The sequence below is a fragment of the Thermobia domestica genome, chromosome 3, assembly GCF_964235325.1.
Source record: "Thermobia domestica chromosome 3, izTheDome1.hap1.1, whole genome shotgun sequence".
Classification (NCBI taxonomy): Eukaryota; Metazoa; Arthropoda; class Insecta; order Zygentoma; family Lepismatidae; genus Thermobia; species Thermobia domestica.
The window spans coordinates 145,770,439-145,796,965 of record NC_137456.1 but is presented as its reverse complement, the minus strand read 5'-3'; the positions used below and the strand labels follow the sequence as shown (position 1 = coordinate 145,796,965).

The 26,527-nt window shown below is 35.9% G+C and overlaps 1 protein-coding gene across 1 annotated transcript in view; it reads right to left on the bottom strand.

The window, feature by feature from the left end:
* Window positions 1–12,543: 12,543 nt before the first annotated feature.
* LOC145680793 (kielin/chordin-like protein) overlaps window positions 12,544–26,527 on the bottom strand; it is a 50,929-nt gene continuing 36,945 nt past the window's right edge. The window contains exons 5-11 of the mRNA XM_081751831.1: window positions 25,983–26,117; window positions 25,300–25,433; window positions 22,156–22,353; window positions 19,849–20,013; window positions 17,363–17,473; window positions 16,112–16,292; window positions 12,544–12,831 (exon numbers count right to left, since the gene is read on the bottom strand). Of these exons, the coding sequence (XP_081607957.1) occupies window positions 12,647–12,831; window positions 16,112–16,292; window positions 17,363–17,473; window positions 19,849–20,013; window positions 22,156–22,353; window positions 25,300–25,433; window positions 25,983–26,117 (1,109 nt within the window). The 3' untranslated portion in view covers window positions 12,544–12,646. The remainder of the gene's footprint in view (window positions 12,832–16,111; window positions 16,293–17,362; window positions 17,474–19,848; window positions 20,014–22,155; window positions 22,354–25,299; window positions 25,434–25,982; window positions 26,118–26,527) is intronic.

The following is a 26,527-nucleotide window of genomic DNA, read 5'->3' as shown; positions in this document are numbered from 1 at the left end:
CATGCGACGGAGGAGAGAGACACGTGATTTCTTCCGCTGTCGTGATTGGCGGACCTAAATATAAAACAGCCACCTTGCATGAACGAGCCCATACACGGTAAACATGCACGCAGAACGGCCAAAACATCAAACATGTTTTCAGAAGATTTTGAAAACTTTTAACATGAATGAACGAGGCCATACACGATCAACTTGCCTGTGGTTTTATCATTTTTCATACAAGTCGGGCTGTTTCTTCAGGCATGTGTTTACGTGTATGGGCTGCTACTGTCATGGGGGCAACAATATTGGTTTGGGTATAGCTGACTATTGCCGGTACCCGACGTGTTATCGTCCTCTGTTCCGTTACTCCCGTATGCGAGAAGTGCGTGACTTTTTCGTATACCGCTACTTACGATACAGGGCGGAGAGCCCAACGGGAATTTTCCCAGTTTCCCGCCTGGCCAGTACGGTCGTGTTTCAAGTGTATGATTACAACACTGGTTACTATTACTTGATCAAGTGCCGATTTCCCAAATCTGGTAGGCGTATTAACAATAGCTTTTAGATTAAATGAATAGGTTTTGTAATTTGTCTCAACTTTAGTGGTAAACATACAGTTTATATTTACGTCACCACACAACATGAGTATACTGCATCTTAAATACTGTACTGTAATAAGTGTCCAGTATATCGAAATGGTTTACTTCAGAGAAATTAGAAATTCGACATTTGGATTTTTGGTTTAAAATAATTAAGCGTCGTGTTGAACTTTTTTATATTTCATTTAGAAGGGAAGAAACAAATGGGAATAGAAAATAGTGGGATTACAGTTACAGTAGGTTGAGATCTCGGAATCCCAAAACTCCCGACACATGAATTTCAGTATTTAAACTTTTCATATAGAATAACTGAATATGTGTTTCACAGCTTTTTTTTTTTTCATTTAATCTAGAAGAGAAAAAAGGGTTTACAGAAAAGAAGGTAGTTCATTAACATAGATCAAACATCAGATTAGTCAAACTAGTTTACTAAAAAAAAAAAAAAAAAAAAAAAATTGTTTCTAAACTCGAGGGATTCAGACCTGTGAACATTTTACTATTGAAATCGATTCCGAAGTGTGAAATTTGAGTTTCAATTTTTATTGGGATATCCATACCTCGGAATCTCTTAAGCTTGGAGAAATGAAATTTAACATTTAGAATTTTCATTTAAAATAAATGAACACTTGCTTTCGTGCTTCTATATATTTAACAGAGCGAGAGAAAGAGGTAAAGGGAGAGTATAGTTTGAGTCTTGCTACCTTCAACCTCTCAGCTTTGTGATAATGCGTTAATTGTGCAACGAACAATCACAAACTAAGATTAAACCTTATTTTGGCCGTAAGGAGAACAGTACTTCTAAAGTATTACAAAAATGAGTATGTACACCTTGTCTCAAAAAGGTTGAGCGCATTCTTTACTGGTGTTTTGAGGCAATAATTTTCTAAGTCCAGCTTCGGGTATCTTCGGGAAAAAGTAAGCCAGGTTCGAACCTCCAAGCCAGCCTTTGCAATCGGGAAAAAGTTTGCAGATGTGTTTTTCTTCTTTTAAATATAATAAGACTTGTTACTAAGTGTTTAAAAAAGCAACATTGATTGAAATACTTAATGATACAATATTTCGAAACTTTTTTTTTCAATGTCAGCACATGCTTGTTTGTCTTTTAGCTCTCCATACGTAATGGAACATTTAAATACGTTAAGGAATCTTTCCATATGTAAAAGAATGCTCAAAGTTAAGAAATAGAACATAATTATCGCCTGAGTACTAAAATAAAAGTCAAAGTAGAACAGAAACGGCGTTTGTAATGGAAATGAATGTCATAATTATCTTGAGATCCATTATCCATCGCTAGAAGGTTGTGTTAGCTCATTGGTAAGCTGTCGGATTTCAAATCATGAGGTTGAGGGTTCGAATCCCGTCTAGGCTAATCCTTTTTTTAAAATTATATTTTCCGCAATGCATGAAAAATTATATAAAATAATTACATTAGAATACATAAGTTGTGTATATATAACATAATCATTGCAGAACATAGTAATTATTATGTTTAAAATATAACATCTGAGATGATTTTCACAGTAGGTCGGTATGAGGATGTAAATACAAGTTAAGAAACTCGTTCAATAGCAATAAATAAATCATGTAGTGTATTTATTTGCAACTATTTGTCATATAGAGGGTAATTCTCAACATTCATAATACAGAATGTCATTTATGTTCTTGAAAAGTTATTCGATGCATAAACAGAAGGTATAAACAGAGAATCCAAAGTCGGAACGCTCGCAAAAAAAATTCATGAACCCCAAAGGTCACGTGAGCAGACTGGAATTGTCTTTATGAAGCATGCCACAGCAGAAAGTCTTTACATAGATTTTCAATTCAATTCCTGATATATGCTTTTGCAATGTGGAGGTGGTGATGCCTTGAGTCGCTCTCTCTCGCTCGCTCGCTCGCTCGCTCACTCTCTATTTATACAGAATATAAAAGTGGATTTATGTGTGTATTTCAACATAATTCTGATATATCTAGAGCAATTTTAACTATATTTCTTACAGTCTGGAAAAAGAGTACTGTCGGGATACATATCAAAAATGCTAGAAACGGGTCGATATTAGTATCGAATCTATAGTTTCGTGGTCGCTTAGGTGAATAGTTCTACTTTCAATTCAAGTCCAATTAAGCTTCCATTAGCACCCAGGGTGGTTACGTAGCGACATAAAGATATCGAAATCATTCGATATTAGAATCGAATCGTAAGTTTTCAGCGCTGCTAACAGTGCAGCATTTCCCATTAGTCCACATTAATCCACATTTCACATTAGTCCCATTGCCTAGAGGGCAACATATTTGCAGAGTGCAAAGTTTAAAACTTGAATAATATTTTAATTTTTTCCGTATGAAAAAAGTTATAAATCAAGAGCAAATATACTATTTCACGATCAATCCTCTTTTACTATTCTAATATGTTTAATAATAGCGTAAGAAATCTAATAGTAATTCAGAACATGTTTCACAGTTGTTATTTTTTGTTACATAGTTGTAGCTGTAGCATGTAGTGAGTGGAATTTAACTGTAATAAATTCACTAATTAACCATATTCGAATTAAGTTTTATTTTTAAGTTCGGGATGAAGGGGTGGAGAAATATGTAGTTATTGGGGGCACCGAGCTTTTCTACATTTTACTTTCAAGATCTCCATTTTTCTTTTGTCATTTGTTCCTAATAAAAAAAGTTCAGTCACTTTTGGATTGTCATAGGATAGTAGGAGTTGGATTTTGGGATGCAGCCTGTGAGATTCAAGAGGAGCTAACTGCTTGAAAAAATATTTTTGAATCATCTGTAACATATGAAATAAGGATATGTATCATAAAAAATTGAAAGTAACTATGTCTGCGTAATCATCACGGTCAAATTGCAAAGTCAAATGAATTGACGTTTGGTATATAATCAGGCTCCATTCCCAACTGGGAAGTTACCATACGCTTGTCACTTTCATTATAATACATATCCTTAGGGGGAGTAGAAGTCCGAATTTTTGCGAAAAATTTAGTATCTTACAAGCCGTTCAACTGAGAGCTGAAATTCAACATATAACTCTTTATTAAAAATAAAGAAAATATGTCCTGGCATTTTTTAAAATTATCTTTTATGAGCGGGGGGACGGGGGTGCATTTTCTATATATTGGAAATTGGTAGTGGGTTGATTTGTAAAAATAATCGAAAACGATTGATATTAGTTGAGAAAAAAATTGAGTAATGCAAACTAAAGTTCTTTTTTAATTTTATACCCACTGCTTTCTATTTATAATTGCTGAAGCTGGTGTTTAATGTATGGAGCGTTCCGAGCATAAGGCAATCAAGCCATAAAGTTAGAGAAAAACGGCCATAAAATTTGTATTCTAAACTTAATTACATGGGCATTTTCAATTAGTACGCCATGCTTAATTAAATAGAAAATTAGTTTCTCTCTCTCTCTCTCTCTCTTTTTTTTTTTTTTTTTTTTACGTTGGTCTACTTTTCCTTGATTTGAAACTTTCAAATTTCACCCTATTTTCTACTGAAATGTGTCTGTAAGGCAACAAAGAAATAATTATATATGATAAATTTAAATTCATTTTAATTTGGAAGATGAGAAACACTTTGCCATTATATATCGTAAAGGTCAGACCCACCAGTATTGTAACAGAGAGGTGCTTGAGCCATTGACGGTAGAAATTCAAACTCCGATAAGTGATAATTTCACAGTCTTGTTTTATTACAAGTGTAACCTCTTTAGTCAATGGAGGGGAGGACGTGGGCCATCGGTCAGAGTTGATGTCGATGGGTTTTGGTGGGTCGGAGTTGGTCGCAATGGTTCAGAGTGGTTCATAGTTGGTGGTGGGTCAGAGTGGATCACGATGGTTGATGGGTCAGAGTGGGCCAATGGGGCATTTGGGTGGTGGGTGATAGTGGGTCATGGTGGGTTGTGGATCAAATTTTCATTGACCCACACCATCTCTGGTTAAAATTGTACTAAAGATAAGAGGCACCGAAGATGCATGTCGGCTATTATGCTCAAATTTTGCTCATGGATAGTACTCCACCAGGAAGCAATAAATCTGAAACGGTTCGCGGTATCACCTTCTAGAACTCGAGATGTAGGGGTTTCTCTGGTTGGCTAAATTAAGACGTCAATGATTTATCCTTCAACAACCAAGCTTTTTATGATCGTTTCCGTGGGGAAGTCAGGAGAACACGTGCCTAGTAATCGTAATATTGATAGTTTGCGTCCACCCCGGGTATTTGTTTTGTGTTTTTTTGATTCACCTAAATATAAACAAATCACACATATAAGCATTTTGACATATTTTGGGAGAGTAATTTTGTGGTTCGTTGGCGTTTCATCGCGTCTCTGCTGCTGGTGGTAAAGTTTTCAAAATGGAACTTGGGCCACCACGGATCGTCGCTGCGGGGCCACCAATTTCTGGCGAGAGGTCAATAGTTGACCATCTGTAGTCCACCGACGCTTACAGCTTAGAGTAATGAACGATGTCTTTGCCTTGTAGAGTTCATGACTACCGACGTCGGCAGTCAACTAGCTTTTAGTATTCCTTTACTAACCATCTATTGTTCATGTTTGTACACGGTGTTGTCATAATAATAATAATAATAAAAATAATAATAATAATAATAATAATAATAATAATTATTATTATTATTATTATTATTATTATTATTATTATTATTATTTGTAGTAATAGTAGTATAATTGATGATAGAATAATTATTGTCTATGTATTGTCTAGGTAGGACTACACACAGGATTTGGCTCGTTTTGGTTCGACTTGATTCTAATCCGAGTCGAGTTGGAAGATATTTTTCGCGCCGAGTCCAAGAGTAGACCTCAAAGATGTCTGTTTCGAGTCGAGTCGAGTTTCAAAGAAAAGTCGTTCGTGCCCATCCTTACTAATGAGAGCTTAATCGGAGTTAAGCGAAATTGAAAGTCTCACTATTAATCTAAGCGACCCCGAAAACTATGAATCTAATATCGATCATTTTCTAGCAATCTTTTATATGTATCCCCCTCCCATTCACCATAGGTAACCCGACAGCAATCTTTTTGAAACTATAAGAAACGTGGTTAAAATTACTCTAGACCAGTGGTTCTCAATCTAATTCTGTCACGATCCCCTTTTATCACACTCTCTTGCCAGCGACCGTTTTATAATTTGGTTTATAATAAGCTTGTGTGGGATTTTTAACATACCTATTTCTATAATAGTAGAATCCATTTTTTTGTTTATAGTGAACAGTGCCATGGAAAATCAGTGCCCGGAGCGAGAGTATAGTACGATGTCACCGTATATATGAGTGACGTCGACAGACTAGCTACGAAGCGCCACCATGGTTGGCACGAAGCTCAATAACATTTTCAAAATAAACCCTACCTTTCCTTAATTTTCAGCACATTTTATTACGTTTTTCCTTCTATTTTACACATGTGCACATGTACTTTCCTAACATGAGTAACACACTTCCTCCGAAATGTGTGGCCCCTTTTCTCGGCGCCCGGCACTGACAGTGGATACAGTAACTGTAATATCTATATTCCCAATGACGAAGGTGCTGGTTCAAGATGGATGTTAAACTCCTTCATTGAAGAGGCCATTAACGTATTCGATCTAAGCCCACAACTTCTTGACCAAATAATAGAATGATCATGCGACAAGTCTTTGCAACTGTTTTTTTTTGTAACGAAGACTTGGACAAGTTCTGCCTGATAAGGAGAGAAGAATATCCTGGTCTGGGGATTGCTGCTTTAAAAGTAATAATTCCATTTGCTATATCGTACTTGTGCGAAAGTGTGTTTTTTTTATGGTAAACATTAAAACAAATATAAGAAATCGCTTATCAGTAGAAAATGGTTTGATAATGTTCGTCATGAAGATTGAACCGGACATTGCTGCACTAGTGAAATTACACCATGCTTAGGTATCTCATTAGGTTTTAATTTTAATTGTATTTCAATGTGCAGGTTTTGTTGCATGTGTATTTTTCTAGTATTTCTATATACAGCTCTCATTAGTTTTATATCATACCTCTTTGATTTAAATTCATTTTTAAACAACTCTACTAACTAACTAACTCTATGGCCTATGGAACCCGGAGGTTCAATGCCGCGTTCACAAAAGCTCTACACTGACTTCTATCCTTAGCCAATTGGATCCAGTTTTTACTTTGTATTCTTATCTCAGCGAGATCCATCTTAATATTGTCCTCCCATCTGCACCTAGGTCTTCCTAATGGTCGTTTTCCGATCGGTCTTCCAGTCAAGATTTTGAAAGCGTTTCTACTTTCTTCCATTGTAGCTACATGACCTGCCCACCTAAGCCTTCTAGACTTGACGACCCTAACAATGTTGGGTAAACCGTATAAATTATGTAGTTCCTCGTTATGAAGTTTCCGCCATTCCCCATTCCCGTTCCTCTTGGGTCCGAATATTCGTCTAAGGATCTTGTTCTCAAATACTTTCAGTCTATGTTCTTCCCTCAGAGTAAGCGACCATGTTTCGCAACCATACAGAACAACAGGCATGATTATCGTTTTGTATATTTTAAGCTTCAAATTTCTCGACAGAATTCGCGACGACAAGAGACTTTGAACCGAATAGTAACACGAATTCTGCACCCTTTGAAAATGTTCAGTAGACTTATTTTTTATTGTTCTTTACAATGTGTATAAAAAATAAAAGTATGCTTATCAGAACAAAATTAAAAATAATATTTAAAAATAATTTCTGGTATTAGATTCTAACTATATTTATCTCTTCCGCCTATCTTCGCGATCCCCTAGGGGCCGCGACTCCCAGGTTGAGAAACCCTGCTCTAGGCATACATGAGTTATGTTGGAACATACATACATACACTTTTATGTGTATAAATGCAGATAAGAGAGAGTTGAGAGAGAGCGATTAAGGAATTGCCGCTCTCAATCTCTTCACTTTGCTTTTGCGATTCGCGAATTTCTTGCGTGACAGTTTGGGGCTAGCTAGTTTTTTTGCCTTGGACCACGATCTGATTTTCGATATGCTCTACCTAAATGCTGTAATGCGAATATTGAGAAGTTATCTGCGATGAAAGTAGCTGCAAATAAATACATTACATAACTTATTTATTGCTATTACACGATATTTTAAATTTGTATTCAATATTCACACATAACACACCGACGTTCCGTCAATACCTCAGATGTTATATTTTAAAGATAAGAATTACTTATGTCGTGAAATGATATGAATATATATATTCAACTGATATATACAACTGATGATATGAATATATATATTCAACTGATATATACAACTGATGAATTGTAATGTAACTATTTTACATTATTTTCATGCATTGAGGAAAGTAGAATATCATAAAAGAATTTCACCTGAACGGGTATCGAACTCACGATTTAAGCGCTCGGTGGTGTACCACTGAGCTAATATGACCGCTTTTCGGAAGCTGCTTCTGAAATATAACTGAGCTCATACGTAAATGGTCTTTTCCGTATGGAAATCACAATGACGAAACGAGAGTGTGAATACATAGTCTCGAAATATTGTATCATTAAGTATTTCAATGTTACTTTTTTCTACACTTAATACCATTTCAACATGTCTTATTATATTTAACAGAAGGAAAAACATATCTGTACATCGTTTCCGGATTACTAAGGTTGGCTTTGGAGGTTCGAACCAGCAGCTTTAGTTTACTGTTTTCCGAAGATACCCGAAGTTGGACTTCGAAAGTGTTTGTCTCAAAACAGCTATCATCATATCGCTCAATCTGTTTGGTATATGGTATATGTTTTTATACGTGTCAAGTCAGTATAACAATTCATTCTTTAAACAGCTTTTCGTATGTATTAATATTCCTTTATAAAAACTGTTTTTAATATTATTATTACGGCGCACCATTTTCAGATTTCTTTCGCAAGTCGTTGACCAAGTCGTTCCCCACCAGCGTTGCCAGACTCACAGCTCGGAATTATTCCAAAACCTGATCGAACTTATGCCAGATTCGGTCAAATTATGCTAGATCCTCATAATTACTAATTCAGGAGTTTAAAAAAACGAAGTTGAGATACGATAACGTAACTTAAAATACACAGAGAGCAAGAATGCATGGATAGAAGTCAATACTTCACGCACCAAAATTTTAACTCAACTAAATTAATGCAGTCGTTGCCAGATTCAATGGCGTATATGTCGTATAAATGAATGCAAAGTTTTTGTTTACATATTTTGAAAGAAAATTACTTCGCAGCATAAGCGGAGTTGGGAATCGTCTGCTGGGGGGGGGGGGCAGATTTTTGGTCGGTCTCGGAGCTGTCATTTCAGGAATAAATATGATCATGAAGTCAGAAATAAAGATGGTGAAGTTGTCAAAAAGTTGGGGGGAGAATGGCCCCCATAGCTCCGCCCATGCGTCGGAGTTAAAGGATTAGAAAACCCTGGGTGGAGCCACAAAAAAGCCCAAAGACGTTTCGAACTTACTTCGAAAAATAAGACTGCCTGTATGGTTTACCGACTGTATGAATCAATGGAAGAGGATACATTTCTGCCGTTCTTTTTCTTCCCACGACCAACTTCTTTCTCATCTCCAGGTTTTACGGCTTTTTGACAAACTTGCTGAAATTGTGCTAGATTTGGGCAGGATGCTAAAAGCAAGATGCTAGATGCTAGAGACATGCAAATTATGCTAGATCTAGCATCATTATGCTAGATCTGGCAACGCTGTTCCCCACAATAGGCGTGTCGTGCAAGTAACCAATCACACGTCAGGTACTAGCTTTTACCTATTGCTTCCTTCTCACAGCTCAGAACATTGGTAACTATGGATAGACGTACAGCAGTAATTACTTTATGGGAGTTGGAAGGTTATTCTGCAACTGCAGCTAGCAGGCGAGTAGGTGTCCCGGCCTCTACAGGAAGGCGATGGATTCGGAAATATGGTGCTACAGGTCAGACTGATAATTTACGATCTCCTGGTCGTCCGCATGTGTCAACCGAAGCCCAAGATGCGAGATTAGTAAACGAAGCCCGGTTAGACCCACTAAGGACGTCTAGACAGCTAAGGGAGGTTCCTCTCTTTCCTGGTAGTAAGCATACAGCTCTGCGAAGGCTTCGTCATGCTGGGTTACGTGGCCGTGTTGCTGCCGTGAAGGAAAAACTCTCCGGCGACCACAAAATTTACCGTCTCGCGTTTGCACAGGCGAATGTGGGTCTCAATTGGGAAAACGTAGTTTTCTCAGATGAATCCATATTCACATCAAAGGAGGGACGCAGTTTTGTGTATCGTCCGAGAGGCACCCGATATGACCATGGATATGTGGCTGCTTGCAATCGCAGTGGCCATGTATCTATTTTATGTTGGGGTTGGATTTCCAGTCGCGGAGCAGGACAGCTTCATAGAATTGAAGGACATCTGGACAATACTCAGTACTTAGACATTATCAATAATATCATGGTGCTATCTGTACGAGTATTTCAGCCTGATGGTGTAATTCAGTTCCAGCTATACCAGTCGCAAATACATACTTCCCGTGTGATTCAGGAATGGTTCGCAGGGCACCCTGAGATTGATTTAATCGACTGGCCGCTCGTGGAGCAGACCTCAATCTCATGGAAAATATGTGGGCAGAAGTGAAGCGTACTCTAAGGGAAAGTTGGCCTGAGGCAGATCCACCAAGAACTCAGGATGACCTGTGGCATCTTGTTTCCGAAGCATGGCTGGAGGTAGGGGAAGGAGATAGATTTGTCACCCATGTAATAGATTCCATGCCCAGAAGAATGGAGCGTGTAATAAATTCAGAAGGGTCTTGGACACAATATTAATGTCCCCGCCTTAACTTCCGAAAACAGCCCTTTTCAGGGCTACCTAAACGCTTCTGAAAATATTTCTAGAAGTAAACCACTCCTTGTATCCGATTTCTGTGCAATCCTACCAACAAAAGAATGATAATTAGCTGTAGGTTTTGAACTCAAGACCTCTTTATTGGCAAGTCCGTACTCTACCAGTGAGCTAACATGAACACACAAACCCAATCTGAAGAAACACGATTTTCAATTTCTGGTATTCGATGACGATGATGCTCATATACTTGGCAAATGTTGTATTCAACTTGGGATATTCCGCAACACACACACACACACACACACACATATATAAACAAAGCGAAAGAGAGAGAGAGATGAATATACAAAAGCATATTCAACGTATTCGAATGAGACTAAGTAACGACTTTCCGTTCTAAAGAGAATTTGTGTTTCTTCCCGTGACGTTAAGGGGATCGGGAAAAGTTATGTGTCTTGAAGCAGGATACGACTTTGGATACTCTGTTTATACACTTTCTATATCCGTAGGAATATATTGTATTTCACGAATGTAAATGACATGCTGTAATGAGAATATTGAGAAGTTACATCTGTATGACAAATAGATGCAAATAAATACACTACATAACTTATTTATTGCTATTAAATGATTTTCTTAACTTGTATTTACATCCTCATATATAATACCGACCTACTGTGAAAATTATCCCAGATGTTATATTTTAAACATAATAATTACTATGTTCTGCAATGATTATGTTATATATACACAACTTATGTATTCTAATGTAATTATTTTATATAATTTTTCATGCATTGCGGAAAAGATAATTTTAAAAAAAGGATTAGCCTAGACGGAATTCGAACCCTCAACCTTATGATTTGAAATCCGACAGCTAACCAATGAGCTAACACAACCTTCTAGCGATGTATAACGGATCTCAAGATACTTTTGACATTCATATCCATTACAAACGCTGTTTCTGTTCTACTTTGACTTTTATTTTAGTACTCAGGCGATAATTATGTTCTGTTTCTTAACTTTGAGCATTCTTTTACATATGGAAAGATTCCTTAACGTATTTAAATGTTCCATTACGTATGGAGAGCTAAATGACAAACAAGCATGTGCTAACATTAAAAAAAAAAGGTTTCGAAATATTGTATCATTAAGTATTTCAATCAATGTTGCTTTTTTAAACACTTGGTAACAAGCCTTATTATATTTAAAAGAAGAAAAACACATCTGCAAACTTTTTCCCGATTGCAAAGGCTGGCTTGGAGGTTCGAACCTGGCTTACTTTTTCCCGAAGATACCCGAAGCTGGACTTAGAAAATTTTTGCCTCAAAACACCAATAAAGAATGCGCTCAACCTTTTTGAGACAAGGTGTACGTTTCAAAGAAAATCGGGTAAAATCTTTCAAATGAATTTTTGAACATAGTAAGTTGTTTATACATGTATTCTGGAGCGAAGAAAGGGCATTTTGCTAATCAATATATTTACCGCATTTCAATATAAACAAAAATAAGCACATAATATATTCTTTACACTTATATGTGCAAGGTTACATCCTTGCCCAGAAGGAGAAATTGTCATTTCCACACCCACGTTAACCTCCAGCCAATCTTCAACTGTCTCTCGTATAAGAATTTTCAGTAGTGTCACTTTTCTACTTAAATGGAGATCTCTCGTGGCTATGTAGATAGCGTACTAACTAGCTTTTGGCGCGGAGAGCGAGAATTTGTTTCCCGATGGGAGCTCATTTAGTTCGGATCTGACATTACGCTGTGTTTCCACGCCTCATACAGTCTCGCTGCTGAATGAGACTTCTTTCGTTGCTACGTAGGTGGTTCCGAGTTATTGCCAGTTATTCAGCATCTTCTAAAGCTTCTAGCTCAAGATCGTTAGAAGTTTTCGAAATTTATTTTTAGTTCTCGAAACACACTAATAACGGTTTCTGATTGTGGGAACAATGTTAGACGTTACTTTTCATAAATAACTGGCAGTCTGTTCACTTGTCCGCTAGGAGAATTAAATATCTGATTATTACACCACGATTTACCTCTACTTCCTGGTCTAATAGATCGTGGTAGCGCTGGCTACCTCTGGCATATAAGAACTATTATGTTTGAGTAACAAGTACGAAAGCAACTAGGTTAAAATTATATATTTCAATTATTTAAAATTTACATGAATTTCTAATACAGAGCAACCATTAAAACTACATACAAATGTTTCATGCTATAATAAAAATCTTAGGAGCATTCCTTTGGGTCCACGCATATTCCATTATGAAGTAGTTTTCCTGCAGGACATTCACAAGTTGGAACACACGGCTTAAGATTTTGGTTATTAGTAGCTCCTTTATTGGCGCAAGTTCTAGGAACTGGGGATCCACATTCATTGAACACTAAGCCTCTGCCTTCTGGACATTCCATCTCTGGAAAGAGAAGAAAAATAGAGATTTTGTTTTATCGGAGAAATTTGCTACAACACAGGGACTGGTCCTGTTTTGGACAAGGCCTGCCAAATCTAAAGTACTTTTTAAATCTTATCAATACACCAGAAAATCTATTTGAGGCATTATGTTTACCATAGAACTGACTGATAGACAATTTGCTATTTTTAATCAAAATCGAACTTCGTAGTAAGCATTGGCTTTTCGCACCTAGTTTGTCTTCTGCTTATTTTGGTCCTTTGCTTAATTTATCTATATTCTGTATTTATCTCAGCACCTAGACAATCTTTCAAAGAGAATATGAAGTTTGAACAGCATTGGTTTGTAGTTTAAATTCCCAGGAAACTTGGATGATAAAACAGCAGACTAAAGTTGTGCTTGATAAGTAGTTCCTTACTATTTTATTAGGGACCTATCAGTGTTTCTTCCCAATCCTGAGGGTTGGCCAATTGCCTCTGGAACTAAATTGTTATTGCCAATAAAGGAAGAAGTGGTCCAGTGCAGCCCCTCATCTTAGTCCTGAACAAATTTGAGGAAAAAAAAAAAGCTTCCCTATTTTGTCAGGGCAAGTACTTAGAAGTGTAGAGCCTGCCTAAGTACTGATTGGTTTCCAATGAAATGTTGATACCAATCACCGCTACTCGGAGCAGAGCCGCCATTAATGAATAAAATCCAAACTACTGACGTCACTAAGAGCTGATCTATGAAGTCTTTGACAAGCTATATCTTCGAAGTTAGTTTCACTTAGCTATTTTACTCGAAAGCCAACGTCTTTGCTTTCCCATAACGATTTTTGCATCTGTGCTTGAATTATGTGTGTATCATTAGTCAAATAAAGAAATACACGACTAAATAAGATTTCCTATTTCTTTAAATACTCAAATACTTCTTATTTTTCTAGCTCAATCAGAAGGGAGAGGACAAGACTGGCCATAGCAAAAATTTACTTATCCCTTTTTTCCCCCATCCCATCCCAGAACAGATCGATAGTGCATATTTATTTATGATCCGCAAGGAAATCCTATTGAAGGAACTAACATTGAATATGAACTGAGAAAATTTATATTTTACATCTCAGATAATGGTAATTTATTTCTACTTATTCAAACGTTCCAATAAAATGAATATTTGCTGTGGTAAATATGACTAGTGTATTTACGAAGCTTAAACTGATTTTCTATGCGCCATCTTTCGCTGATGAGATGGTAGAATAAAGAAATGAATGAGATTTTAGAATGAAGAAAGTGGGACGAAACGGGAGAACCCCGAGAAAACCCACGAGCACTGTTTGTCCACCACAAAATCCACACAGCGCGAGCTGGGATCAAACCAGGGACCCCAAGCACCGGAGGTGAACGTTCTACCACTGAGCCACCGCGCCCCCGGTTAATGTTTAAACTCCAAGGTTTTATAGTAAGGGTTATTAAGAGTTAATAGTTTATAATAAGGGTTAATTAAATTCTGGGTTCTATAATAGTTAATTTATAATAAAGGTTAATATCTGGGATTTTTGTCCAGATATTTATGAAAAATCAATTGTATGGAAATTTGCATATAAGAGTTACTGAAGACTAAATGTGTTAACTAAAATTTGGTACAAAACTGTGCTTGGCAGTATCCTATATATTGAAAGTTGCTACCTTTAATCGAACTAGCATTTAAGGAAAATAATTCATCCTTTTGCAGAGTTTTGATTTCAGCAGCAAATCTTACTTTCATTATAGATATTGGAAAAGATATGGACTAGAACCGAGTTGCATATTCAAGAATTCCTACTTAATGCTTGGAGAAGCCCGTATTGCGAACTGTATCGTCCCACCGGATAAGAGAATGCCCAGGGTACTCAGATCGTTTACAACTAAATATTAGAGAGGTTTGGGAGAAACTTCCTTCTTTGACAATGGAATAGAAAAAGATTAACTTTCTGCTGCTTTCGTTCAATGCCTTGCATGTTTTGTTTTATTGCTAGTATGCTTTCAGTTACTTTTAACTAATTGTCTTAATTGTTTATTCATATTTTAGTATTTCACTTTATTTGCACTTATTCACAAGATGTACCATGATAGTTTTTATTTTAGCATTTCTTGTATCAGCGGAATGAGTGTGCCACTGGACTTTCCGTGATTAGAATTAAGTAGTGTTGCTGCGGACATATGCAATTAACACCCAACCAATATGCCCAAAATATTAGTTGTTAATATAAAATCAGTTAATCTTTAGAAAAAGTAATATTGTCTACCCTTCGATACATATTAGTAATTTCTTATTGAAGCTAATTGCTTTTCTGCACAACCAAAGATTTGTGGATATGTACACTCATGTCCAAAATGATTGTTGCATATCTATAACTGTCTTGTAAGAATATAAATTTATGATTTTGCAGGATACTTTTAATACTGATACTATGTGTATAATTGGGAAATGCATATTTGTGGTAAATTTCATAGAAGAACTATAAATACGAAAATTATGAGTAAAACAAAATGTTGCTAAATGGACAAGTTTCATTTTCGTTTTATTGTTCTTATTTACTGCTCTTTTGACACGAAATTTGCCACATACATGTCTTTGCTGATTACACATACAAACGTTCTAAGAAATACCGGGAGAATTCGTTATCAAATTATATTCCTAGAACATATTTATAGACATGCGACAATAATTTTGGACATGAGCGTACATTGGTAAAATGAAAAAAATGAACTAAAATCTTTAAAAAACGAAACTAAATCAGTTTTCGTCCCAGTTATGCCGGTTAGGCTAAAGGAGTGATGAGTAATGAATGAAATTGTGGAATGAATTAACATCCCACGATTATGCCCTTTAAGCTAAGGGTATTATGATTAAAGCAAATGAATAATAATGGAAGAATTGGTGGAATAAGAAAGTGGGAGGAAATGTGAGTACACCGTGAAAACTGATACGATGTTCACCACAAACTTAGTTGGCCGGGAATCGAAACATCAGCCACCAGAGCTAAGCTCTACCAATGAGCCACCATATCGCTTGTGTTACCTAACAGATTAAAGTAACGGTGATAAGAATTAAATCCCAACATAAAAATTTGCTCCTAGAGGTGTTCACAACTGATCAAATTTGTTGTATTATAAAAAGCGGCCGTGAAAGGTGAAAAACGTAAAGTTAGTACTACATACATTAAAATACGAATAGTAGAAAATATTCAATACCTCTTTTTAAAACTGAATCTTTAGGAACCACTATACTAATTTACTATATTAATGTACTCTTGTTTTCTACGTACCACAAGGCGATCTGTATGTCCATGGTAACACAACGCCAGCTTCTTTACATTTGGATGCATAGGTTGTTATCACATCGCATAAGCATCTGTCCTCTGGTTTGCATACACACATATCGTACATGCAAGATTCCATATATAAATCCACTGGTACAACAGAATTGCAAGGTTCGAATAGAGGGCCCTGTTAAAACAAAGAACAATTTATTTATTTTTTTAAGTTCAGTATTTACTTTTATATGCACTTATATTAACTGCTTTCTTTTATTCTTAAAATCTCTTCTAATTCTTAATATTTGTTAAACTTAAGAGTTTCCAGCATTAACTGGAATAATTTGTAATGGAAGTTAAAAGTGAATTTTATGATTACAGTAAACATTTGAATACCAATCCAATATTAGTCCCGTGTAATTTAAGAGATCATTACTGAATACTCTGTCATTGATTGTAATCAAGATTTCACGAACTAATATATGAAACATTGCCATATCAAAAGATCGTAAAATCGCAACAGGAACGAGATCAAATTTGCAATTGTGCATGTACACAGTGCCGAAATAGTGATAAGCAGCAGATTCACGTGCCCGCACTCGGTCGTAATACAAACCAGTACAGCAGGAAGAAGTGTACTGGAAACCGTCACACATTCAAATGTGTAACTACAATATTGGTGACCGCATGTGACGAGTTTCAGATATTCATCGACGAATACAGAGTACTTATGGAAACTACGTTATGCAGTTAAATGGCTTTGCGCTGGTGTGGAATGTTCAAATGAAATGCCGTCTGTGAAAGATAATAGGCACGTAACTAGCATCCACTTGAGTGTTGGATATGCTCAAGCCCAACATTGTTCAAGTTTCGTTGGGATAACGCAAGATGTAGCTAAGGGGTACCAGAAAAACCCTGAATCACAAGAAAAGAGGTAAATCAATTCTCTGGTTATTTTAATGAAAGTTTAGCGAGATATAAATTTCGTTAATTCGTGCAATTACACCGAAGATATAATGCAAACTAAATCTGCCTCAAAATTTGGAAGATTTCCGAGAGTTTTACAAGTGATTACTACTTCTAATGCAATCTATTAGTTATCTTGGTAAATAGCCTGTCGTTTTGTCAATTAAGTGCTTTCTCTTATTTTTCTAATATTAAATAAATACATAGCCAAATTAAGTTATTACTCCATTATTAAATATTTAGAACATAGGCATAGATGAACAGCAACAGTGTATGAGTAATAAACTGATTACTTACCTTTAGAATGGAACACTTTTCTGCTGCTGACTTCCGAGCATTTGGTCCTGCCTTATCACATGGATTTATATTCTCAGCTTTCTTGCAGTGCGGAGGCTGACTTCGAGTAGACTAAAAAGTGAAAAATAAATTAGCAAAATTGCGGACATCAATTTGTTAAGACCTCAATGCAAGTATTCCTCTCTGAATAACTGGATAAGGACTACTACTTACAACAATTTGATTAAATTGATTATAGAATGAAATTAAAACTGCAAAATTATTTTGAATTACGCTAAACTTCGCTAAATTCCGCTAAACTCTTCTGTTACATTATGGTATAATGAAGACCAGGGCTCAACTTAGCGTGGGACTATGATTTTCGTAACTCATGTTGCAAGAGAACCAAGTAGTTCTAGTTTCAACTAAACTCCTACAGTAATCTTAAAGCATGTTTTTTCTATCGCCGTCGTACGCCGGAATAACAATTCTGGCACGTAGCCCAGACATTGGGTGCGATTAAAAAAAAAAAAAAAAATGCGTAGAACCAATAACAAGGGAGATAAAATTCGGAACTTCGTAACTCCGATAGTCACCCTGTATATTTTTTGCTATTGAACTGTATAAGCTTCTCACCAAATGATTGTCATTTTAAAGCTTTAATAATAGAAGCAAAATTATATGGCTAAAGAAAGAATACAAGTTGAATATGTAAAACGATATGCTCTATTGTCTGCTATTCAATTTTGAATTGTTCGCAAGTTTATGTTTTTAGATAATTTTTCACTCGAAAGATGTAAAAACACTCAAAGGAAAGCACTTGTCGCGTCTCACTAGAGAACCACACGCTCATATCAGACGCGCACACACATGGCCGCCCGAAAAGAAGGAAATTCGGAGGGTTGAAAAAAGTGAACCCGGAGCCCTCTGCTGGAGGAAAAGAAAACTTTAAAGATCTTCAAGGAAGGGCGATCGGCTGGAACATGGACTGATCTAGCCTCATTTAACAACCCTAGCGACGCCCCTAATTGTCCCAAAGACATGAACCATACCTTGTTGAAAACTTATAGAACAGATTTTAAAAGATAACTTGTGCTCCACCCGTGGCAAGCCCGTAGAAGAAAGAAAGAAAACAAAATACTTTGAGTTTCTTGGAACTGGTAACACTCGAGTTGTAAGCAGGAAAAAAAGTGGGCTAGGCATTGGTTGCAAACAAAGAAATAACGTCCTGGTTTTAATACCAAGGGAGAAAAAATTTGGAATCTCGTACCTACAAGTCACCCTGCATAAATTTTTCGATGCTTTGTGGTAGCTTCCCAGTTTGGCAGCCCTAGTGACGTTCCTAATTATTCCAGGGACTTGAACCATACCTTGTTGGTAAGCGTATGGAGCACACATTTCAATGTGGTAACGTTTGTGTTTTCCCGGGACAAACCCGTAGAAGAAAATCAAAATTAGAAACATGTTTGAATTTGAGACCCTGGCAACACTTAATGGTCGTACCCAGGAAAAAAAATCTGCCAAGTAGGTCAGACGTTGGGTGCAAACTATACCAAGGGCGTCGCTAGGGCTGAGAAACTGGGTGCGACCACAATCCATCGAAAAAATATATACAGGGTGACAATTTAGAAGTTAAGATTTTTTTCTCCCTTGCTATTTAACCTAAACCATTCTTTTACCCGAGTGCACCCAATGTCTGACCTACAAGTGAGCATGTTTCTTGTGTAGGACACTGATCAATGTTGCCAGAATCCCAGAAAACTAAAAAATACATGTATTTCTTTTTTCACTTCTTCCACACGTTTGGAACAGAGAGCATAAAAGTTACCTCGTCGGAATCTTTGTTCCACAAGCTTTCTAACGAGGTATCGTTTATGTCCTTGAGGCGATTACTGACGTCACTAGGGCTGCCAACATAACTAAACCACAGTCCCTACAAAATATATAGGGTGACTACAGTAGGTATGAAGTTCCAAACTTTTATCTGCCTTGCTATTGGACCTACGCCTTTTGATATTTCACCCAATGTCTAGCCTGCACGTCAGATGTTTTCCCTGCGTATGACAATTGTAGAGGTCCAAAAAGGTCATATATGGGTTTACTTTGTTTAGAAAAATACACTGAAAAAAAAACTGGTAAATTAAATATACCCCTCATTCAACTCCTCGCAAACCCAAAAGCCATATACAGGGTACCACTAGTTAGTATGTTCGTTCATTGGTGTCAATTTTTATGCTTGTAGATCCTTTGGGGGGAGTGACCCATTGCTCCTCCCCGCGGTATACCTTCATATGGATTAAATGCACATCATTAGAAAAGTTCGACCTTTCTAAAGAGATTGACACCTAAATCATCTCTAGGTTAATTAGGAGCTGAGCTACAGTGGCTGTCTATCAGACAGCCGTTCTCTAAAAGTTATTCTTGCCAAAATCGCTTAGTGTGTTCTTGAAGCTACATGATCAATGATGATCGAAGAAAATGATCAACATTTACTCAGTTTTCCTTACCTTCCAGTGGTCTCCAAATTCGGCGAACGACCGTGCAACTTTTCCATCTTCAAATTGTAAGTCGTCCTGAGGCTTTCCATTGTTATTTCCACATAATCCATTCATCTTGTTTCTGAATGTTGCTGGGACTTTTAAAGTCAATGTGCTACCACCATCCCATTTAAGCTTTGAAAACAAAATTGAAATTTGTTAAACTGAGGAAGAAAAACATTCAACACAGAATTTGTGTAGTCAGATTTATGCCATTTTCTTTACGGCAACAGTTGTGTTATTAAACTGGATTACAGGGTTATTAAAGAGTAAATAGAAAGTACAGAACAGCACTATGATCGAGCGCCAAACTAAGGAAGTATAGTTACCACTTTACAAATGTTTCATAAATTATAGTAGTGTACATTGTTTAAATTCTATTCAAATGAGAAAAGTCACGTGTAATCCTCTATGTAGTCGCTATGCTACAGAAAAATTCAGTATGTTACACAAAACACGAATGAAAAATCAAATAACAGCCTTGTACCCTGAACCTAATCTGTTCGAGAACTTCATTGGAGTTTCAAATCTGATTAAGGGAACTTGAAAAATAGAAACTGGATTAATCCAGTGTGTGTCCTACAAACTAATTCTCAAAATGATTACGTACAGCAGATTTTACAGTAAAATATTATAAAATTTGAATAAAGGAATTAAAAATATTTTTCATATTAAAAAGAAGAATCATCACTCATGTGGAAATCAGTCAGCTTCCATTGTAGTACAATGTTATGTAATATTTCTAGGGAATTTTATAAATTCGCATATACAGCTCAAAACTTATAGTCTGCTACAAAAGTTTTTTTCCGTTTAGTAAAATTTTGCGAGTAACTAGTATGGATAGAACGTAGATGGGTGATATGGCGGGTACCTAAAATAATTTTTAAATTTACTGAAAACTATACTCAAATCTTCTGTTCTGAAATTTACGAATCTGAAAACTTTTGTCGCTGATTGTAGTAGACGTTCAGATTCCAAAGCAGAGTTATAACTTAGCTGGAAAATTGCTGAACATTTTAATTTGAATTGCAAGTTATTCTAGTTCTAACGAGTTCCAATTCCTGAGGTAATACTATACTTCATTTTAAATGTTAGATATTTAAGTAAATTTCTTAAATTTCATGAACTACCTTCCTTTATCTAGCTTAATTATGTAGTTGAAGTAGTTACAATTGTTGTTATATTCCGTGCAACTAAATTTGTATTTCGAAGAGTAATTGATCAACCGTATTATGCATGACTGATGAGGAACTCGAAAGGTTAGAACATTTAATTACAATAGTTTATTTTTCACCTATTCGTTACATGTCTAACATTTAATATAAAACCTAACATTCTATAAATAAATTCGTTAAGAACCTAAAAAAAAAAAAAAAAAAAAAAGACTAGAATAGACTTCGTAAGAGCATTACTACAAGGAGACTGAATACTATGACTTGTTACATGGAAGGACTTCAAACGTAACTGAATGACTCACGCAAAAGGAAATAAATGAGCAAGTGCATCACTCGACGGAATAAATATTTCGTGTATTCCATTTGAGTATACTGATTAAAGGTTTATTAAGGTTTTAAGATAAGAGATAGTGGTTTCAGATATAAGCGGAAAGTAGCATCAGGAAGAAATCCACGAGAAAATATCTTTGGGTAAGATAAAACAGAATAACGATGAAAGATGCAAAGGGGGAGAGAAACTTCGCCTTGATCTTATTACTCAGGAGTTTCTGCAGAGATGAACTTATGGTAAGGTGACGAGTTTTAAAAAACAAGATAGTGCAAACTGGTATTTTATAATCAACCTAGGTATAGTCTGTAATGTCGCGATTAATGCCCGTGAGGAAATAACCCTCGGTAATATACTCACACAACGTTATCAAATATCAAACCTGATTTTACTATGGAGTTATCTGTTGGAACAACAGGAAAATTTCGAAATAAACTATGGGAATTTAAAAAATTTGAACCTACATAATTACAAGTCGAAAACTGATATTTTTAGGAAAGGACACTGTCTCATTTGCATCTTTCTCGGAACAGGACTAAAAATTCTGTTGAAAATGGGAAGTCTGATCATCGTAATTTATGAAGTTTCGTAAGCCACAGTTATTTATTTTAAATTTTAATCCTTATTAGTTGCTGCACTCACATTCTGATCACTGTCCATTATAGGTTAAAGTAATACTTGAGAGCTTTTATTTCCATTTACTTCCTTGTATCGTCTTGACTAGATACGAATACAAATACAAATATAAATCAAAACAGTAAACTATTTACTTACCGACACCCCAAGATTGGACCTCACAATGACATTTGGTCCTTGCTTTTCCAACGAAATATTGGATACTTTGTAAGGAAACTTGACAAGTTTTCCATTGACTATTGTTCTACCTCCTTTCTCCAGTTCGACTTCATCCTTTCCAAAATATGCCCACGCTCTTTTCGTCCAACTGATTCCACGAATACCTCTTTCTTCATTCTATGGTAAGTAAAAAAAATTTTCAAGTTAAAGTTCATAATTTAAATTATGTTTCGATTATTACTATTTATTCTTTAATCATAATTCGATTTAAATAATAAATGTATTCATCTTTAACCTTTCCGCCCCTGGGGTAACATATTGACATTGTATCTAAATTACACAGGACTCAAAAATGACGACAACTATGTACGTATTCCTTGAATGTGTCAATCATTTTAGACTTTCTATAGTGCCTACATCTGTCAAGAAGTTGCGCACGATAATTTTAGATCACGGTGGACGAAGCTGTCACGTAGCTGTTTCATCTTAAACGAGTCATTCTTTTGCTACAGAGATTTATTTTGCATCTCTGAAGTAGTAGATTAGTGATATTTTCGATTAAACCAATTTTGTATTACAATTTTAACCCTATTGTACACAAGGATGTACATCGGCCGAGGGGCTATATACTTTCACGAGATAGGGAGAGCTTCCTTTACGCTGGGATCAGGAGTACACCAGCAGCAGGGAGGCAGAACCGCCACCGGAGGCCAGGCTAGAATAGGCAGGGGCAACGCATGGAAGAGAATGCAAAGAACGAGTGCCCAAGACTACGTGATTCAGTGATGTGAGCCATGTGTGAAGTGCGACGGGTAGTTTGACCTTCCGTTAAGTATCTTTTTACCTGTATAGTCTGAATTCGTATCTATAATTTTTTGTAAAATGTACGAAATATTTAAATATTTTATTCTTCCAGAAAGTCGAAACCACCTTATCAATTCATTCGCCATCTGCGCAACTAAAAATGCACTCCCATTTGTTCAAGCGCAAATGCGACTGAAATCTATGTAACGATTTTAATTATCTTACTATTTCAGAGGGGTTCAACAGTCTTGCAAAGTAACGGAAGTAACGCATTACTTTTTTAAATAAAGTTTTCTTCTAACGCGTTACATTTTCCAAAGTAACTAACGCATTACTTTTTAAGTAACGTAAATAGTTTGAGTTACTTTTTTCGAGTTACATGTGTGTTTTCGGAAACTATTTTTTCTTTCCTGTAAGTGGACTTTTCAGAATGGAACAATGAAGCACGAACTACTTATGTCAGTGACTGACAGATACCCAGAGAAACATAATAGTGCCACTTGCTGGTTTTGAAAGATAAGGACAGCCTCAGGGAAATCACATGTACTGACTGCAAGCACCTGGAAGATTCAGATTTTGACAGCTCCAAATCAATCCATTCAATGGATGACCTACGAGTGCAATAGCACCGGTAGTCTTTTTTACGTTGATTGTTGTTTCTATAAAGATGGAGAACGAAAATATTTTACCGTTCGAACATTTGAAAGAATAAATTTCCTTAAAAGCGGAGGATTGTGGACAATTTAAAAATTAAGTACCCGGCGGGAAATAACCAGGGTACCATAATATACAGTAAAGGGTTACTATGAATGAACTGTTCTGATGAGCAGGCCTACTTTATTTCTAGAAAATAGGTTGAGTTGGTTGTAAGTAATATTGAAATTCTTTCAGATAAGTGCGTATCCTAGAGTCCCATTGATAATAGAGTTTGGAACTATTGATAATAGCTTTAAAAAGGATGTATCGATTTTCAAGCTACTGACAAGTTTTGATTCACCCAGTTCATGTATTAATATTATTAGTTTTAGTGTAATGCTTCTCTATATCTGTATTTTTAATTTTACATAACATTGTTATTATATAATTAGTTTAGCAGAATAACAATCAGCATGTATTTCTTCTAACGCATAGGGATTGGCACGAGTCGAGCTAAAACTACTTTAATTCAAGTCTAGTTTCGACTAGTCAAAGTAATTTTCTCTAGTCGAGTTCTGAGCCGATTCACTGTTTTTGACGTCAAGTCGAGTTTGATAAATGGCTCGCTTGTTCAGCTCGCTTTAACTTTTTGAAATCATGGCCTGATTACACTGGAAAGCGAAAGCCATGAGAAATGTAAACACTAATATGGAATACTTTGTGTTACTCATGAGATGGGATACTGCTCGCATCTCATCTCGCCGTCTCGATAACGAGACAAGAGATTTTTATAACGAGCTTAGTTCGGCTCTGCTCTGCTCAACAGAGCCAATAGCTCGAGCTGGCTCACTTGTGGTGAATAATCTTCTCGAGCTGGCTTGGTTGGGATGAGCCATTTGCTCGAGTGAGCCGAGGGCTCTAGCCGGCTCGGTTGAGAGCTGTTAGCTCGGGTCATTGACAATTCTAAACCCGGGCTGTCCAGTTTTGAACATATTTGGCCAGCACATTATAACAAGAATTTTGACTCGAGCGCGAATATTCAGCCTAGACCCTCAACTCAAATTCAGGAGCTCGTGAACAATGTCCTTGACACAGACTCCACGACTACCGAGGCTGGCAATAGACTTTTTTTTAAGTATATAAATACATACCGCTTATCTCATGTTCTTACAGTGTAGTAGTATTAGTAGTAGTAAAAAACTAAAGTATTTTTTTCACATTCAAAATTTCCTACCTAAAAGTAACGCGTTACTTTCGAAGTAGGGTAACAGTTACTTTTAGGGCAAGTAACGCGTTACATTTTAAGGAGAAGTAAGGTAACTTATGCGTAACTTATGGTATGCATTTTTACACGTAACTTACCCAACACTGGGGTTCAACATGCATTACAGAAATTTATGTTTATCGATGTTAATTACCTTGCTATTTCAAAGGTTACAAAATGGAGAAACCACTTGAGAATATAACAATTTTCTAGTTTAAAATTCAAATATTTCAAACTTTGTACTATTTGAGTTTCTGGAGAAAAATAAATATTACTCGAGACAATGCACAATTATAATTGCATACAAAAAATTACATTTCAAACTTATTTCAAAACAAAAATAGCTTTAAAAGTAGGACAATATTAACGTGAAAGAAATTAAGTATGTTCATATCTATATATAAAACTTTGTACTGTACCTCAACTTCAACGCTGAATTTATCATCTTTGAAATCTTTTGCCATAATATAGCGGCAGGTTCCTTGAAAGTGAATCATTGAGCCATCAAAAGTAACATAGTGGGGATCACCGAAGCCTGTGCAAGTAGTTGGTTCTAGAATTAAAAAGAAAAACCTTATACGCATAAGCTTTGTGGGGAAACATTTCAATAATTCTCAAAATAACTATAGGCTTAAACCAGGCACTAAGTTACCATGTATAATATTTGAATTAAAATAGCAACGCCTGAAATATGAGCAAACTAGAATTGTGTGAAATTATTGCATAAGGTTTAAACGAGATTTATTAAATCAAATATTTAAGACAACATAAATAAAATTAAGAAAATTCGTGATAAAGTTGTTGCATGCAACAATGTAACTAATGTGTAGACACATTAAATCTTTTTAAAAGGGTCACACGAATTTTCCCTGAGTGAATTCTTTCCCATAATTCGTTGAATTCGAATAGTTATTGAAGAATATAGATTTTCAACGCAAAGAAATAGTCATGTAAATTTTTCAATTTTATTCCGGACCTTTATTGTTAGTTGTCTTGAAAAGTAAGAAATTCAGTAGTATTTAAGACAGCAGAAAATTTTATTTCTTGAATTACAAGTTTCAATTCATTGTAAATTTAGGGAATAAGAAAAAGCTGTACTCACTGCACTGATTTGGATTTTTATCAGGATTCTCGTCACTACCGTCGTTGCAGTCTGGCTTCCCATCACAAATTTGAGGCTTGGTAACGCAATGGCCGTCACAAAATGTGGCGTCAGTTGGCTTACAGTTCTTTCTTACTAGCATTTAAAAGAAATCCATACATTACATGAGAATTGCTCAATAATGAAAACTACATTGGTTTAATTACAAATCTTATTTTAATAAGAAAAGTTGTGAAGTTAAGACTTAAAATTAATATGAATAAAGGGAAAATAAAAACTAATTTAGTATATTATGAACATAGCTTCTTTACTAGTATAATCTGATAATCTAGCCAACTTTCAGCTAAAAACTCTTTGGATATCTTTTACACAATTATCTCCGAATATTGATCACATAGGTTTGAAATCACGAATAACAAATTATGAGCAATGCAAAACTTACATAATTAATCTATGTTTAGTTTCACCAATGTGTAACATTGTCTACAGACATTTCCAACTTCATGTTTGATTCAAATAATATTAAACAAGTGTGCTTCGATAAT